Genomic DNA, 15138 nt, shown 5'->3' with positions numbered 1-15138 from the left:
ACACACACACACACACACACACACACACACACACACACACACACACACACACACACACACACACACACACACACACACACACACACACACACACACACACACACACACACACACACACACACACACACACACACACACACACACACAATAGAGTCTGTACATCACAGAGCCCCTTATAAGGTCCTGTTGATGATGTAATGGGCTCTAGAGCTGTGCTGTCTGGCTGGGGGTGTGTGGAGAACACTTCTCATAATGTTAGTTTTCTGCCTGGAATGTCCACATTGCTGGGAACTACGGGAAGGAGAGGTGGGAGAGCGGAGAGGGAATAGGATTTGATCTGAGACTTTACGGACATACAGATCAGGTAGGAACAAACCCAGATGAACTCAGAACATGCTACAGTATAGTCCCTTTGAGTGAATTTTTTTGGGGGGTGGGGATTGTTTTTTTTTTGGTTTAAAAAAAAAGAATAAAATCACTAGGAATTCAGCAAAAAAATGGTTTAAATCAGGAAATCTGGTCCCAATTATTCCCACAAATAAAAAGGGACATATGTGATCATGTCTCAATGTAATCAAGGTATACAATTATTGATATTTTCAAATACTCTTATTGGGCTTAATTATTATAATTATGTTCCGGCCCCACGACCATCCATTCCAACAAAAATCAGCACATGGTTGAATCTAGTTGCCTTCCCCTATATTACAGGGATGGATTTAGGTTTATTCTTATTAGCCTACACATAACCTGGAGTTATGATACAAAATAGTGATACCATGCTAAATTATGCTTACAGTATTTCACTTTGCTACAAAAACACTCAAATTAACATTCCACCCATACATTTATTTGGATAACTTAGCTCAACAACTTATCAGACAAGTCTAGAAAAACGAACGACACCCAACAGTTAGCCGAATATCTAAAAGCAATTCTCAGTTTAAAGAGAAGTTAGCCTATAACGGGACTAATAATAAGGCTGCTAAACTATTATAAAATATTCCTTTTAATTGCTTTTGCTCTAAATTATAGGCTACATTAGTCTAAATATTCACACACAAACACAAAATGCTGAATATGGTCACTATCACTAATCACATTTACGGGTAGAGAGATGAGCTAATCAGAAACTCAGTTTAGATTTCCCAGCTGAGCTCCCGGCATTGATTTTCCAGCATTCCGAACCATGTGGGTTATAAATCAGTTTGGAATTTTCAGTGAGAAGATTTAAAATGTATCAAGTGAAGCAGGAATATTAAAATACAGTAAAACCCAGTTTGTCAATGAAGAAATACTGTAAATGTGTACAATATAGGCTAAACTTTGTGACCAGTTTGTCTAGCTACTGTACATTTCTGTAGAGTTAGGCTGTATTTTGGGCCTGTGTGTGTGTGTGTGTGTGTGTGTGTGTGTGTGTGTGTGTGTGTGTGTGTGTGTGTGTGTGTGTGTGTGTGTGTGTGTGTGTGTGTGTGTGTGTGTGTGTGTGTGTGTGTGTGTGTGTGTGTGTGTGTGTGCACATTAGTACACGTGTGTGTGCATGAGAGAAACTCCCAACTGCATACTGACAGTCATCCAGCTCATTAGCATTTCGGTGTTGTAGTAAAACATAATGCATGCCAAGAAAATTCTCATAAAAACAACCCCATAAATATTTACAGAGAAAATAAACTACTAAATTGCATTGCAAATTCATCAAAAATAATACAGCTCCATGCAAGAACTTACATCATTGAAAGTTTCTGAAGTTTTCTGTAAATCTGCACACTAGCCCTGCCCTATACAAACCCAGGCGTCCTTCACTATATCTCTGAGATTCTGTAAATATGTCCTTGCCTTAACGGGAAACATGTTTTACAACACAAAACAATGAATATCAAATAAATGTCAAAACAATGTGAACAAACATTAGCTACATGCGTGTTTGTTCTTGTGTGTGTATTTATGTATGTGTATACAGTGCCTTGCGAAAGTATTCAGCCCCTTTGAACTTTGCGACCTTTTGCCACATTTCAGGCTTCAAACATAAAGATATAAAACTGTGTTTTTTTGTGAAGAATCAACAACAAGTGGGACACAATCATGAAGTGGAACGACATTTATTGGATATTTCAAACTTTTTTAACAAATCAAAAACTGAAAAATTGGGCGTGCAAAATTATTCAGCCCCCTTAAGTTAATACTTTGTAGCGCCACCTTTTGCAGCGATTACAGCTGTAAGTCGCTTGGGGTATGTCTCTATCAGTTTTGCACATCGAGAGACTGACATTTTTTTCCCATTCCTCCTTGCAAAACAGCTCGAGCTCAGTGAGGTTGGATGGAGAGCATTTGTGAACAGCAGTTTTCAGTTCTTTCCACAGATTCTCGATTGGATTCAGGTCTGGACTTTGACTTGGCCATTCTAACACCTGGATATGTTTATTTTTGAACCATTGCATTGTAGATTTTGTTTTATGTTTTGGATCATTGTCTTGTTGGAAGACAAATCTCCGTCCCAGTCTCAGGTATTTTGCAGACTCCATCAGGTTTTCTTCCAGAATGGTCCTGTATTTGGCTCCATCCATCTTCCCATCAATTTTAACCATCTTCCCTGTCCCTGCTGAAGAAAAGCAGGCCCAAACCATGATGCTGCCACCACCATGTTTGACAGTGGGGATGGTGTGTTCAGGGTGTTGCTTTTACGCCAAACATTTTTGCATTGTTGCCAAAAAGTTCAATTTTGGTTTCATCTGACCAGAGCACCTTCTTCCACATGTTTGGTGTGTCTCCCAGGTGGCTTGTGGCAAACTTTAAACAACACTTTTTATGGATATCTTTAAGAAATGGCTTTCTTCTTGCCACTCTTCCATGAAGGCCAGATTTGTGCAATATACGACTGATTGTTGTCCTATGGACAGAGTCTCCCACCTCAGCTGTAGATCTCTGCAGTTCATCCAGAGTGATCATGGGCCTCTTGGCTGCATCTCTGATCAGTCTTCTCCTTGTATGAGCTGAAAGTTTAGAGGGACGGCCAGGTCTTGGTAGATTTGCAGTGGTCTGATACTCCTTCCATTTCAATATTATCGCTTGCACAGTGCTCCTTGGGATGTTTAAAGCTTGGGAAATCTTTTTGTATCCAAATCCGGCTATAAAATTCTTCACAACAGTATCTCGGACCTGCCTGGTGTGTTCCCTGATCTTCATGATGCTCTCTGCGCTTTTAACGGACCTCTGAGACTATCACAGTGCAGGCGCATTTATACGGAGACTTGATTACATACAAGTGGATTGTATTTATCATCATTAGTCATTTAGGTCAACATTGGATCATTCAGAGATCCTCACTGAACTTCTGGAGAGAGTTTGCTGCACTGAAAGTAAAGGGGCTCTACAAAGTATTAACTTAAGGAGGCTGAATAATTTTGCACGCCCAATTTTTCAGTTTTTGATTAGTTAAAAAAGTTAGAAATATCCAATAAATGTCGTTCCACTTCATGATTGTGTCCCACTTGTTGTTGATTCTTCACAAAAAAATACAGTTTTATATCTCTATGTTTGAAGCCTGAAATGTGGCAAAAGGTTGCAAAGTTCAAGGGGGCTGAATACTTTCGCAAGGCACTGTATGTATAAGGTTTGTGTGTATTTATGTATGTGTATATGTAAAAAGTGTGCGTGTGTTCAAACACATGTTTATGCTGGTGAGTATGGTGAAAATAATTAACCAACTACTCCTTGCCAAGGCACCATCTGTGATGCCAGTCGAAACATCCTCGCAAACGCCAGGAGGACAGGGATGTGGAGACTGGACGCACGCACGCACGCACGCACGCACGCACGCACGCACGCACGCACGCACGCACGCACGCACGCACACACACACACACACACACACACACACACACACACACACACACACACACACACACACACACACACACACGGGTCAGGTGAAGGAACAGAGATTATTCCTAGAGAGAGCACTGAGGGCCAGGGAACAGGGAGGAAATTATGTCTCCGTCATGGACATGGTACATTTCCTGTCTGAACATTAGCTCACAAGCTCAGAAGATTACTGTAGTAGACAGAGGAAAAGGAGTGTGGGGGGACTTCCACACACTGGATAACATTGCATTCAGAATAAAGACAAATACAGGCAGCTATTTCATGTCTTGATTTGATTGAAAGTAAAGGCTCGTCAACCTTCCACAGAAGTCAAGTTGTTGTAGACTTTTAAATATGTTACATCACTAAGTTAAACCACACCTTTCCCTTTGAATCACATCCTTTTGTTTGTCTCCCTCTTCTAAAGGCTGAAATTACTGCTCATCCAGGAGAAGGCCTACTGGGAAAGAAAAGAGGAGGAGAGCAATAGAGAGGTCTCTGCTTTAAAGGAAGAGCTGACTAAACTCAAGTCTTTTGCATTGTTGGTTGTTGACGAGCAGCAGCGTCTGACGAATCAACTTTCACAGCAGAGCAAACGTGTCCAGAAACTGACAGAAATCACCGACCACGCCCAACAGGAGCTAAACTCCACCCATTCCAGGGCAAAGGAGGAGGAGCTTAAATCACTTCGTCTGGAGGCGGAGCTACACAAACAAGCTTCCTACTTCCGCCTCAAACAGGAAGCCATGATGGCCAAACTGTCCAATGAGGACACCCAGAACCGGCAGCTGCGTCAGCGGTTGGCTGCCCTCAGTCGAAATCTGGATGAGCTGGAGGGGACCAAGGGCGCCTTCCAGAGGGCCGAGGAGGAACTGAAGGAACTGAGGGACAGGCTCGGCCATGGGAGAGAAGGGTGCGCAACAACCCCTGGTTTGCTCTCAGAGGTGGAACAGCTGAGGATGAGGGTGGTGGAGATGGAAGGAAAGGATGAGGAGCTGATCCGAATGGGGGACCAATGCCGGGACCTGGACCGAAACCTTGGGAGGGAGTCCAGCCAGAGTCGCAGCCTGAAGGCCGAGGTGGACAAGCTGAACGGCCGAATCAGTGAGCTGGACAGACTGGAGGAGGCTCTTGGGAAAAGCAGGCAGGAGTGCAGCTCTCTGAAGGGCAGCCTGGAGAAGGAGAGGGCCAGCACCAAGCAGCTGTCTGGAGAGCTGGATACCCTCCGGGTGCGGGTAAGGGAACTGGAAGCCATCGAGGGCCAGCTGGAAAAATCTGAGGGGGTGTTGAGACAGGACTTTGCCAAGCTGAGAACACTCACAGTGGTAGTGGTTGAAGAGAGGAAGAACATGGCTGAGCGACTCAGGCAGACAGAGGAGAAACTCCAGGAGAAGAAGGATGGGAAACTCCAGGCTGAGAGTGACAGCCTGTCAACAGCCACAGAGAAACTCATTGAGGAGAGCCGCAAGGCAATGAGATCTAAAGCAGAGCTCGAGGACAGGATTCAGAGTGTGGCGAAAGAGCGGGACATGCTGCGGGTGAGGCTGAGGGCAGAGGAGGATAGGAGTGGGGATCTGCAAAGCAAAGTTAGCGCCATGAAAAAAAGGATTCTGATCTTGGAGGTCAAAAAGGGGGAGTTATGTCGAGAAGTCAAGAGCCCCATGCTGGACAACACTAACCACGGCTACCAAGAGGAAGACAACAAAGTCAAAGAACTCACCCAGGAGGTAGATAGACTGAGGAGGAGACTCATGCAGAAGGGAATGATTGAGGGAGAGCTGATGAAGGCAGAGGAGGACTTTGAGTCTTTGGAGAGGAGGTGCTCCAAGGAGCAGGAGAGAGCCAGAGCTCTGGCAGTGGAGCTGGAGGAGTCCAGGAGGGAGCTCTCCAAGTACCAGCTGGCTGAGAAGAAGGAGAACAACCAGGAGCACCTCCTCCTCAGGCGACTCCAGGAGGAGCAGGTCAAGTCTGTCCTCCTCAAAAGGGAGGTGGAGGCACTCAAGGAGAAGGTCCAGAGGCTGATGGGGACAGAGGAGTCCATCTGTCGAGTACAGATGGACAGCTCCACCCTGCAGAAGAGGTTGACCCAGCAAGAGGTCAGGAACAGGGAGTTGGCCAGGGAGATGGAGGGACTGACCCATGAGCTGGAAAGGTACCGGCGTTTCAGCAAGAGCCTCCGGCCAGGCATGACTGGCCGATGCTTCTCAGACCTGCATCTGTGCACCAAGGAGGTGCAGACGGAGCCCGCAGACACCCTGCCACCTGACTACAGGAGCCTGACTCCGCTGACTCTCAGCGGTAAACTGTATGAGGAGATCGATGGAGAGGACCCAAATCAAAAGAAGGATTGTGTCATCAATAAGTGCAACTCACCTCCGCTGAACAACATTGAAAGCTTGAACCACCAAAACAATAATCTGAGGCGATTCAGCAATCCTTCACCCAATGGCAAGGACAATCACCATCCCATTAACTGCAAAGTGTTGAACAGTAACTTTTTCCAGAAAGGAGATGTGATGCTTGCACACACCCCAGGGAAGCCCTTACACATCAAGGTAACGCCAGACCATGGTCTCAACACGGCCATGCTGGATATCAGTAGCCCCACCACTGACAATGCCTTATCCTATACCAGCACCGCCGTCATCCCCACCAGCGGAGCCCCAGCAAAACAGAGAATCACCATCATCCCAAATGCTGCCATCTCACCAGTGGCCAGAACAAAGAACGCCCCACTACCAGAAGGGTTTGGCAGCCCAGACAGAGTCCTCTCCCCTCTCATCAAGACACCCGTCTCAGTCATGTCCCCAGCTTCCTCCAGATCAATGTCGCCTGACCCCACTGGCTCTCCCATCCAGATGCTAACAGTCAGCACTGGATCGCTTGAATCCGCTAAGGTCATAGGTCAAGCCGTATTCCGGGTGAGCCCGGAGAGGCAGAATGGTTGGCAGCTACAGAGGTCCGACAGCACTGGTCCGAGCATCATCACCACAGAGGACAACAAGATCCACATCCACCTTGGGAGCCCCTACATCCAGTCTTTTAATGGTATGACCCAGAGCCAGTCTGGTGGCCCATACCACACCCTCGGGCTGGAACCAAGGACACCAGTACTGACCAATGGCTGCCACGTCAAAGGCAACAGCAAGATCACCAGTAGCATCACCATAGCCCCTGCGAACACCCCTGTCTCACGACCCTCACACATTAAAGTAAGTGGCCCTTATGATTGAAATGCCCGCTCCCGTCCAGCCCATAGTGACTTAGATTGTTTACCCAATCCTGAGTCCCTTTCACCACAAAACCAACAGAGAATCAGCTCAAACCAGCCTATGTCTGAACGGCCACATCATCCTAATAATAACAAGTGTGTGATTCCATCAGTGTGTGCATGAAAAAGCACTTATCAAACATATAACTAATCCTATCTGGACTTGGTCTGCACTCACTGTATATGGTCACCTTAATGCATTTATGACTACTACTTACATATATAGTCTTTCATACGTTACTATAATGTGTGCATTACATTTTTAAACATGAAAAACAATTTGGTTTATTTTGTTGTTTCCGTGTTGCCCATTCAATAAAGGGTATAAATTCCTGATGAATATGTTGACTATCATTCTAAAATAGCATGTGTTTTATATTAACCTAGCTTACTTACATGTTTTTTGATCGGGCTATATTTTCTTTGATTGTCTAATCTCATTCACTGTAAAAGACAAAACAATCTAACTTTTAAATGGTTGAAAATAGCTGGAAGTTGGATATTTGTTTTATGCACTCATTTTTAATACTTACTGAGACCTTAACACAGAGGATTTTACCATGACCTAGAGGTTTATAATAGAGATGAATGGGACAAGAAAAGAAGCAGCAAATTCCAACGTGTGTGTACTTGGATCAGGGATATTTACAGGCTGATATCACCATTCCATCTCTACCACACCATAAGCATATGCCTGCACTCTCTGCAGGCCTGTGTGTGTGCGTGTGTGTGTGTCGGGGGGTCCCCACAAGGATAGTGAAACAAGGAAAATTCTCCCATTTCCCTAAAAGTTGGAGACTTTTATCTCCCTCACCAACTTTAAACATCTGCTATCTGAGCAGCTAACCGATCACTGCAGCTGTACATAGTCCATCGGTAAATAGCCCACCCAATTTACCTACCTCATCCCCATACTGTTTTTATTTATTTACTTTTCTGCTCTTTTGCACACCAGTATCTCTACCTGCACATGACCATCTGATTATTTATCACTCCAGTGTTAATCTGCTAAATTGTAATTATTCGCCTATCTCCTCATGCCTTTTGCACACAATGTTTATAGACCCTCTTTTTTTCTACTGTGTTATTGACTTGTTAATTGTTTACTCCATGTGTAACTCTGTGTTGTCTGTTCACACTGCTATGCTTTATCTTGGCCAGGTCACAGTTGCAAATGATAAGTTGTTCTCAACTAGCCTACCTGGTTAAATAAAGGTGAAATAAAAATAAAATAAAAAAACCATAATTCCAACCCTAACCCCAACTCTTAAAATGCTATTTTAAGCGTTGGGGTTAGGGTTAAAATGAGGGTTAGGGTTACAATTAGGGTTAGGTTAAGAGTAAGTGGTTAGTGGTTTAGTTCAGGGTTAGGAGTTAGAATTAGGTTTAGGGTTTGGGTTACGGTTTAAGGTAAGGGTTAAGATTAGGGTTATGGTAATGGTTAGGGAAAATAGGAATTTCAATGGACATTAATTTAAGTCCCCACGAGGATAGAAGAACAAAACATATATATGTGTGTGTGTGTGTGTGTGTGTGTGTGTGTGTGTGTGTGTGTGTGTGTGTGTGTGTGTGTGTGTGTGTGTGTGTGTGTGTGTGTGTGTGTGTGTGTGTGTGTGTGTGTGTGTGTGTGTGTGTGTGTGTGTGTGTGTGTGTGTGTGTGTGTGTGTGTAGCGGCTCCAGCCTTATCCAATGATACGCAGGGAAACTCAGCTCAGATCAAAAGCACCATGTACAGTAGCAGAGCAAAGGAAAGGGGGAAACACTGTGGGGAACTGAGTGTACTCAGTGATGTTAGGTCTATTCTTGATGGGAGAACATTTCCTCAAATGAGATCCATCTCAAGGATCAGTGTTCCAATGAGAAAATAAACTGAGTCAGTGGCCTAATTTGGGCAAGCAATTCAAGCACAAAACAGAAGTGCAAATAAACATATAGCCCAGGCTGAGGTAGTCAAAGATAATATACAGTAGGTCAGGTAAACTGCCAGCCTCTCTTTTTATAAACACACACACACACACACACACACACACACACACACACACACACACACACACACACACACACACACACACACACACACACACACACACACACACACACACACACACACACACACACACACACACACACACACACACACACACACACACACACACACACAATTGCGACTGACACAGACACAGAGCATACCATACTCTACAAAAGGAAGGAAGGAGTGGTACTTTTAAAGATGCACTCCAGCATTTTTTTTTAGCTTTCATGTTTCATATTTTCCTGTTGAAAACAAAATCTCAAGTATACATACAGCAAAGTACACACACTTAAAGGTAAAACATATGTCTTCAGCAAAATAGTGCTGCAAACTTCAAAGTGTAAACCATTGAAGGGGTTGGTCTGATGTGATGTCTTCATCTCACCCTTGCTTGTGAGAACAATAGATGAGCAATAGAGGACAAAAGAGAAAAGGCCCAGCCCCCACTTGTGCCATGTCATTTCATACCTGGGCCAGCTATTGAGATGTGCAATTTCTTAAGTAAATCAGGTGTTAAATGAGGTGAAAAGGAAACTGTAGTAGGTCTTTAAAGTGGCACTCCAGTCTCCTTTTCACCCCACTTAACACCAGATTTACTTAACAAAAGGCACGTCTCAATAGCTGGCCCAGGTATGAAATGACGTGGCACAAGTGGGGGCTGGGCCTTTTCTCTTTTGTCCTCTATTGCTCCTCTATTGTTCCTCAAGCAAGGTGGTGGCCGATGACATCATGACTGCCCATCAGAACAACTCCTTGAAGTTTGCAGTTGTGTCTAAAAACACTATTTTTCTCAAAACATATGTTTATACTCTTTAGTGTGTGTACTTTACCGGAGTAATACTTGGGATATCAATTTTCAACAGGACAAGTTCAAAAATCACTGGAGGACCTCTTTAAGCTTCAAAGAATTTACTCCAGTCGTTCAGCCATATCCGAACAGAGAAACAGACTCACAATACAGTATCCTGTACCTATGGTGACAAGCTGAATCCCATCATGATTACACACCAGAGACGTAAGGGAAGAAAGTTGGCTGGAAGCCACCAGGAGCAGACAGACCATGACCATACATGACAAACATGGAGCGTTTTCTGTGCTGATGACATCTCTTGGCGTGGCTGTGGCCAAGGGAACCGTCTGAAAACAGTTTGGACAGATTTTTGCGTGACAGAGGTCTCATGGGAGTGTGACAGCCTTGAAATCGCACACAAAATGCACTCACACTCCTCTCTCTATCCCTGCAGAGTCATTCCATGTCATTTCAGCAACCCATGAAACCCAGCATCTCAGATTGTTCTGAAATCGTTTCTGTAGTTACAAATAGATACGATTAGAATTCCTGCAGTTTTCAGGGGTTTGAATGTATTTTGAAATTAAGCTAATTAATTACACCCTAATTGTCCTTTACATTTTTAGGATTCACATAATATTCACTAAATATAGTGCCGAACATCAGATTTGGACCAAACTTCCTCCTACCATTGAGTAAGACAGGGAATCCAACAAAATTGTCAAAAGCAATGCACGGACCCCCACACCCTATGCCAATCCCATCTCAACAACCAGTATACAGTAAAATAATTATTCTGACAAGTAGTATGGAGCTACTGCTGGGTGTATTGCTTCTTTATCCTATGTTATGTATTCCCTGTGAATCTGGTGATGTTTTTTTTAACCTGTTCAGAGAAATTAGCCATTGAAGTCATTTGCAATAAATTAGTGTGACAGTACAAGGTTTTGCCCACTAGATGCCATTGTTGCTGCAACTACCACTCTCTTTCATCCATTTGCTGGTCATTTAAATGGATCACAACATTTTCTTTGCAACTTTGGGTAAAAAACAATAGCTTTTGCTCATGATGAAAATAAATGGTGGTCAACCTCACAAGTCAAGCCAGTTCTCCATGAAAGCAACTCTTCTTGAATAATCCAACAAATGGCAGCTCTCTAGGGCTATCCCTTTGGTGCAAATCTAACATGAAGACTTTTCCTACAAGCCCAAAACTTTGATGGAGAAATAATACAAACCATTGCATGGCAGTCTTATCATTTTCAATAACATTATTAGAAAACATCTCTACATGTACGTAGTGTGATTATTGACATTTACCATGACAAGAAACACCATTATCATTGGAAACTACTCCACAGTGTGTGAGTTTGGAACTTTTACAATTGAAGACCATAAGTGACCTTCACATTAAAACCATTAGATCTGCTATAGCCAAAAGGTTTGCTTGTTCACCAGGAATAGTCTAACGAATCCATGCCTTTTTTGAAAGGAATAAACCACACACAGACCGTTTCCTGGACACAGATTAACCCTAAGAGAAGGACAAACGTAATTGCTTTCATGGAGGACTGGCTTGACTTGTGAGGATGACCACACAATTTATTTTCATCATGAGCAAAAGCTATTGGTTTTCTAACCAAAGTTCCAAAGAAAATGTTTTGATCCATTTAATGAACACAATAGACCAGCAAAATGGATAAAAGGGTGTGGCAGTAGTAGGAACAAAGGCATCTAGTGGGCAAAACCTGCTACTTTTACACTTATTGATGGTAAATAATGCAATATGGCTAATGTTCTCGGTACAGCAATGTTTTGCCTATATGTCTTTAGCAGCGGCACAACTTTGCCACCGCCGCAGAAAGACGTCCCAATGAAAACACATAGAGAAAACCATGATCAGATTCACAGGGAATACGTTACATGATGAAAAAACAAGCAGCAGCTCCACACTACTTGTCAGACATGGCGAACTGACACTGTATAGGCCGACCGGTTGTTGGGTTAGGATTGGTGTAGGTTGCTTTGGATCATTTTAATGTGTTCCTCATGTCTTACTCATTGGTAGGAAGTATTATGGTCCAAATCGAATGTTGGATACCATATTTATTGAATATTATGCGTATCCTATAAATGAAAAGGGACAATTTGGGTGCAATCAATCAGCTTAATTTTTCAGATATTACATTATATTTCAACAACATAATAAAGGAATGCTAATCTTATCAGTTTACTACTAAATTACAGCACAATGAGAGATGTTGGTTGTCAAAATCCTCTTGTGCTTTTTGAGGTGGAATGACAATGCAGTGCTTCCGCTCCCCAACCCCTTTCTCTCACTAGTCCGTCACCAAGCCATCGCTCTCCTTCTCCCCCACCCTTTCTCCTCCCACTAAAATAAGGGATGAAAGGAAGGATGATAACTGATACTCTTGTGGTCTTAGGGACATTCCCTCAATATGACACAATCACACAGCACACACACGGAACTCATTAACATATGCTAAGACAGATCTTCTCATAAAACCACATTCTCCACAGTACAATCAGCTCATTCACTGCCAGCCCTTTAGAGAAGTTACTGGTTCAGTGCTAGGCCATCACTATCATACTGTATCCAGGCTGTATCACATCCGGCCGTGATTGGGAGTCCCATAGGGTGGCGTACAATTGACCCATCGTCGTCCGGGTTACCCCGGGGTAGGCCGTCATTGTAAATAAGAATTTGTTCTTAACTGACTTGCCTCGCTAAATAAAGGTTCAATTAAATACAATTACGATACAGAGATCAGTTGGCCTAAGCAGCCGCCCCTGAGTAGCACAGTATCATGTGACTTAACCAGGAATCATTCATGGCCCTACTCTTGAGTGCACTGTGTAATAGTTTAGTAATTTAACAGCGTTGGATGAAGTAATGGTCAGGTGCTTTAAAGTGAATGTGAGGGAGATAGACACAGGGAGATGCAGGGGAGGATAAAGGAGAGGACGTAAGAGCATAAGAGCATCTTCCTCAAGTACTCGGCCATTTTGATGCGACAGAAATGACAGTTGTTGGGTTTCTTTGAAACATCAGACCAAACACTGATTGAATTTAGGGCTGTGATGGTCATGGAATTTTATTATTGGTCAGCCAAATGACATGGTCACCCTTATAGGCCTAATCGTTTTTTTTTTGGTAAAGTGTATTTTACTACATACATGGACTGGTTTGGATTTTTACTTTACCTTACATAACAGTATTTCAATGTTTGGTTTGTTAAATGTAATTTAAATTGTAATAACTGAGTGAGGAAAATCAAAAAATTATGGCAATTGTCTTTTCTTATGGCCAATAAGTAGTGCTGAGCATTAACCAAAATGTGGGTTATTTTTCATTTTTTAAATAACTAAGTGACCGATGTCGTTCAGATAAATCAGATCAAGCCTGAACTGTGCGATTTAGTAGGGAGTTGTAGTTTCCAACAGGCGAATATTCAACATAGTTTAGTGCAGAAAACGTGGTAATTAACTACAATGACCATAATCCATTGCTCGTTTACGGTCTGTGTGGGGCAGACACAGAGACAAGAAGAGAGAAGAATGCGTAATCGAGAGGGACCTTCACAAGATATCTCTGAAAATACATGATCTAAGTGATTGATAGTTGGTATTCAGTCATAAATGCATGCCTTTACTTTGAACTACTAAAATGGTGATTTTGTCAGAAAGAATAGGCAGTAGTTCTATAGAGATGAGATGACTTGGAATTAAATAATAAAGTAATAACATAAAACAAATGTAACAAATAGACACAAATATTTGATTAAAGTAAAGTAATGTGAATAAATTATGCTTGATAAGCAGTAATAGGTAGTCACTACCATCATGGGACTATAAATTGTTTTGTTCTGTGCTGTTACAGTGATTATTTTTTTAAATAATCGAACCGACATCGAAATGACCTCAAAAAGCACAAATCGCTCAACACTACCAGTAAGATTAAGAATTAACAGCCTGCTATAGCAAGAGCTTTGGATGCGCACATTTAGCCTACTTTCTTTTTAATCTTGCCTGTGAGGCAGTACTGGTGACAAAAGCAACCTAGAAATCGGCACAATGCCCCTTGTGACTAATTAAGAACTGCCATAGACCCAGATGGTATTAGCTAGAACGTCTATTCTAGACCCTGCCTGCCTGGGGGGAAAACAACCATTGATAACCATTGGCTCACAGCAATAACATCACCTTTTTCAAACACAATTTTCTTGTTGTCTGCTTGTCTAAGTCAATTACAAAACTACATTAGAGAAAAGTACAACAGATCTAAAGATTCCTTTTCAACATTGCCTGCTCCCTGGTGTTCTCACTACTTAGAAACAATGTAATACTGTAGGACTAATGCACGTTTTCATGATGATGCTAGCAGCCACTTGAGTGAGTGATTGCTAGCTAGCTACCGACCTGAACATTAAGGTAGCCAAGACCAATAACACAAACAAACGGACTAAACAGCAACAAGTAGTGAGCGGAGTCACAAACAGACTGTACTAAGCAAGTTAAATGTTTTACATGTGATTAAATGTTTTCCACACATAGCTACGTGTAGCCTACTTGGACACTACCCCCCCATTTCCCACTCTACCACACTGAATAGCCTGAAGCCACAGGGCTCTTCTCGCAGGCATCATTTCCCTACATGGGAGCATTTGTGAAATGTAGGTCAGGATTTATGACTTGGCTACCAACACAGCAGCTTTCCAGCATGTTTTGTTATTTCTGTATATCAAAAAAATCAACAACGAAGTTGCCTCTTTTACAATGGGGGTCAATGGGAAAACATTTTGGTTTTCCACTATCTGTAGGCGTGGTCGAGGGAAATGTCTTATTATTATGTGAATGTCGACTCAGGCTATTATATCCATTGAAAATACATGATCATAGAGAATAATCATTATTCTGATAATGGAAAAGTTACTTTTTCACAAAATAGAAGACAAAGACAAAACATGTGGTACAGTGTGGAAATGATAACAAATGATTAAAGTAAATCCAGACATGTATGAAAATGTTTTGGTTGAAGTTTGATTGAACAGTATAATACAATCAGAACAGAGAATACCGCTGCCCTTCATCCACACAATATACAATATTTCATGACACTAAACCTGCCAACCCCACAGATATAACTGCGGGACTGCTGGTTAT

At 42.6% G+C, this 15138-nt stretch overlaps 1 protein-coding gene across 3 annotated transcripts in view; it reads left to right on the top strand.

The window, feature by feature from the left end:
- Nucleotides 1-15138, top strand: part of LOC124045127 (filamin A-interacting protein 1-like) — an 82427-nt gene that overhangs the window by 43944 nt on the left and 23345 nt on the right. For 2 of the 3 annotated variants that reach the window (XM_046364378.1, XM_046364373.1), the window contains one exon: nt 4289-7073. In XM_046364378.1, the coding sequence (XP_046220334.1) occupies nt 4289-7073 (2785 nt within the window). Of the gene's footprint in view, nt 1-4288; nt 7473-15138 lie in introns of those variants that run through there. The other variant, XM_046364386.1, reaches the window with a different exon arrangement.

The sequence above is a fragment of the Oncorhynchus gorbuscha genome, linkage group LG01 (genome assembly GCF_021184085.1).
Source record: "Oncorhynchus gorbuscha isolate QuinsamMale2020 ecotype Even-year linkage group LG01, OgorEven_v1.0, whole genome shotgun sequence".
NCBI classification, from domain to species: domain Eukaryota; kingdom Metazoa; phylum Chordata; class Actinopteri; order Salmoniformes; family Salmonidae; genus Oncorhynchus; species Oncorhynchus gorbuscha.
Note: the sequence above shows the minus strand (reverse complement) of the source record. Positions and strands in the feature narration are given on the sequence as shown.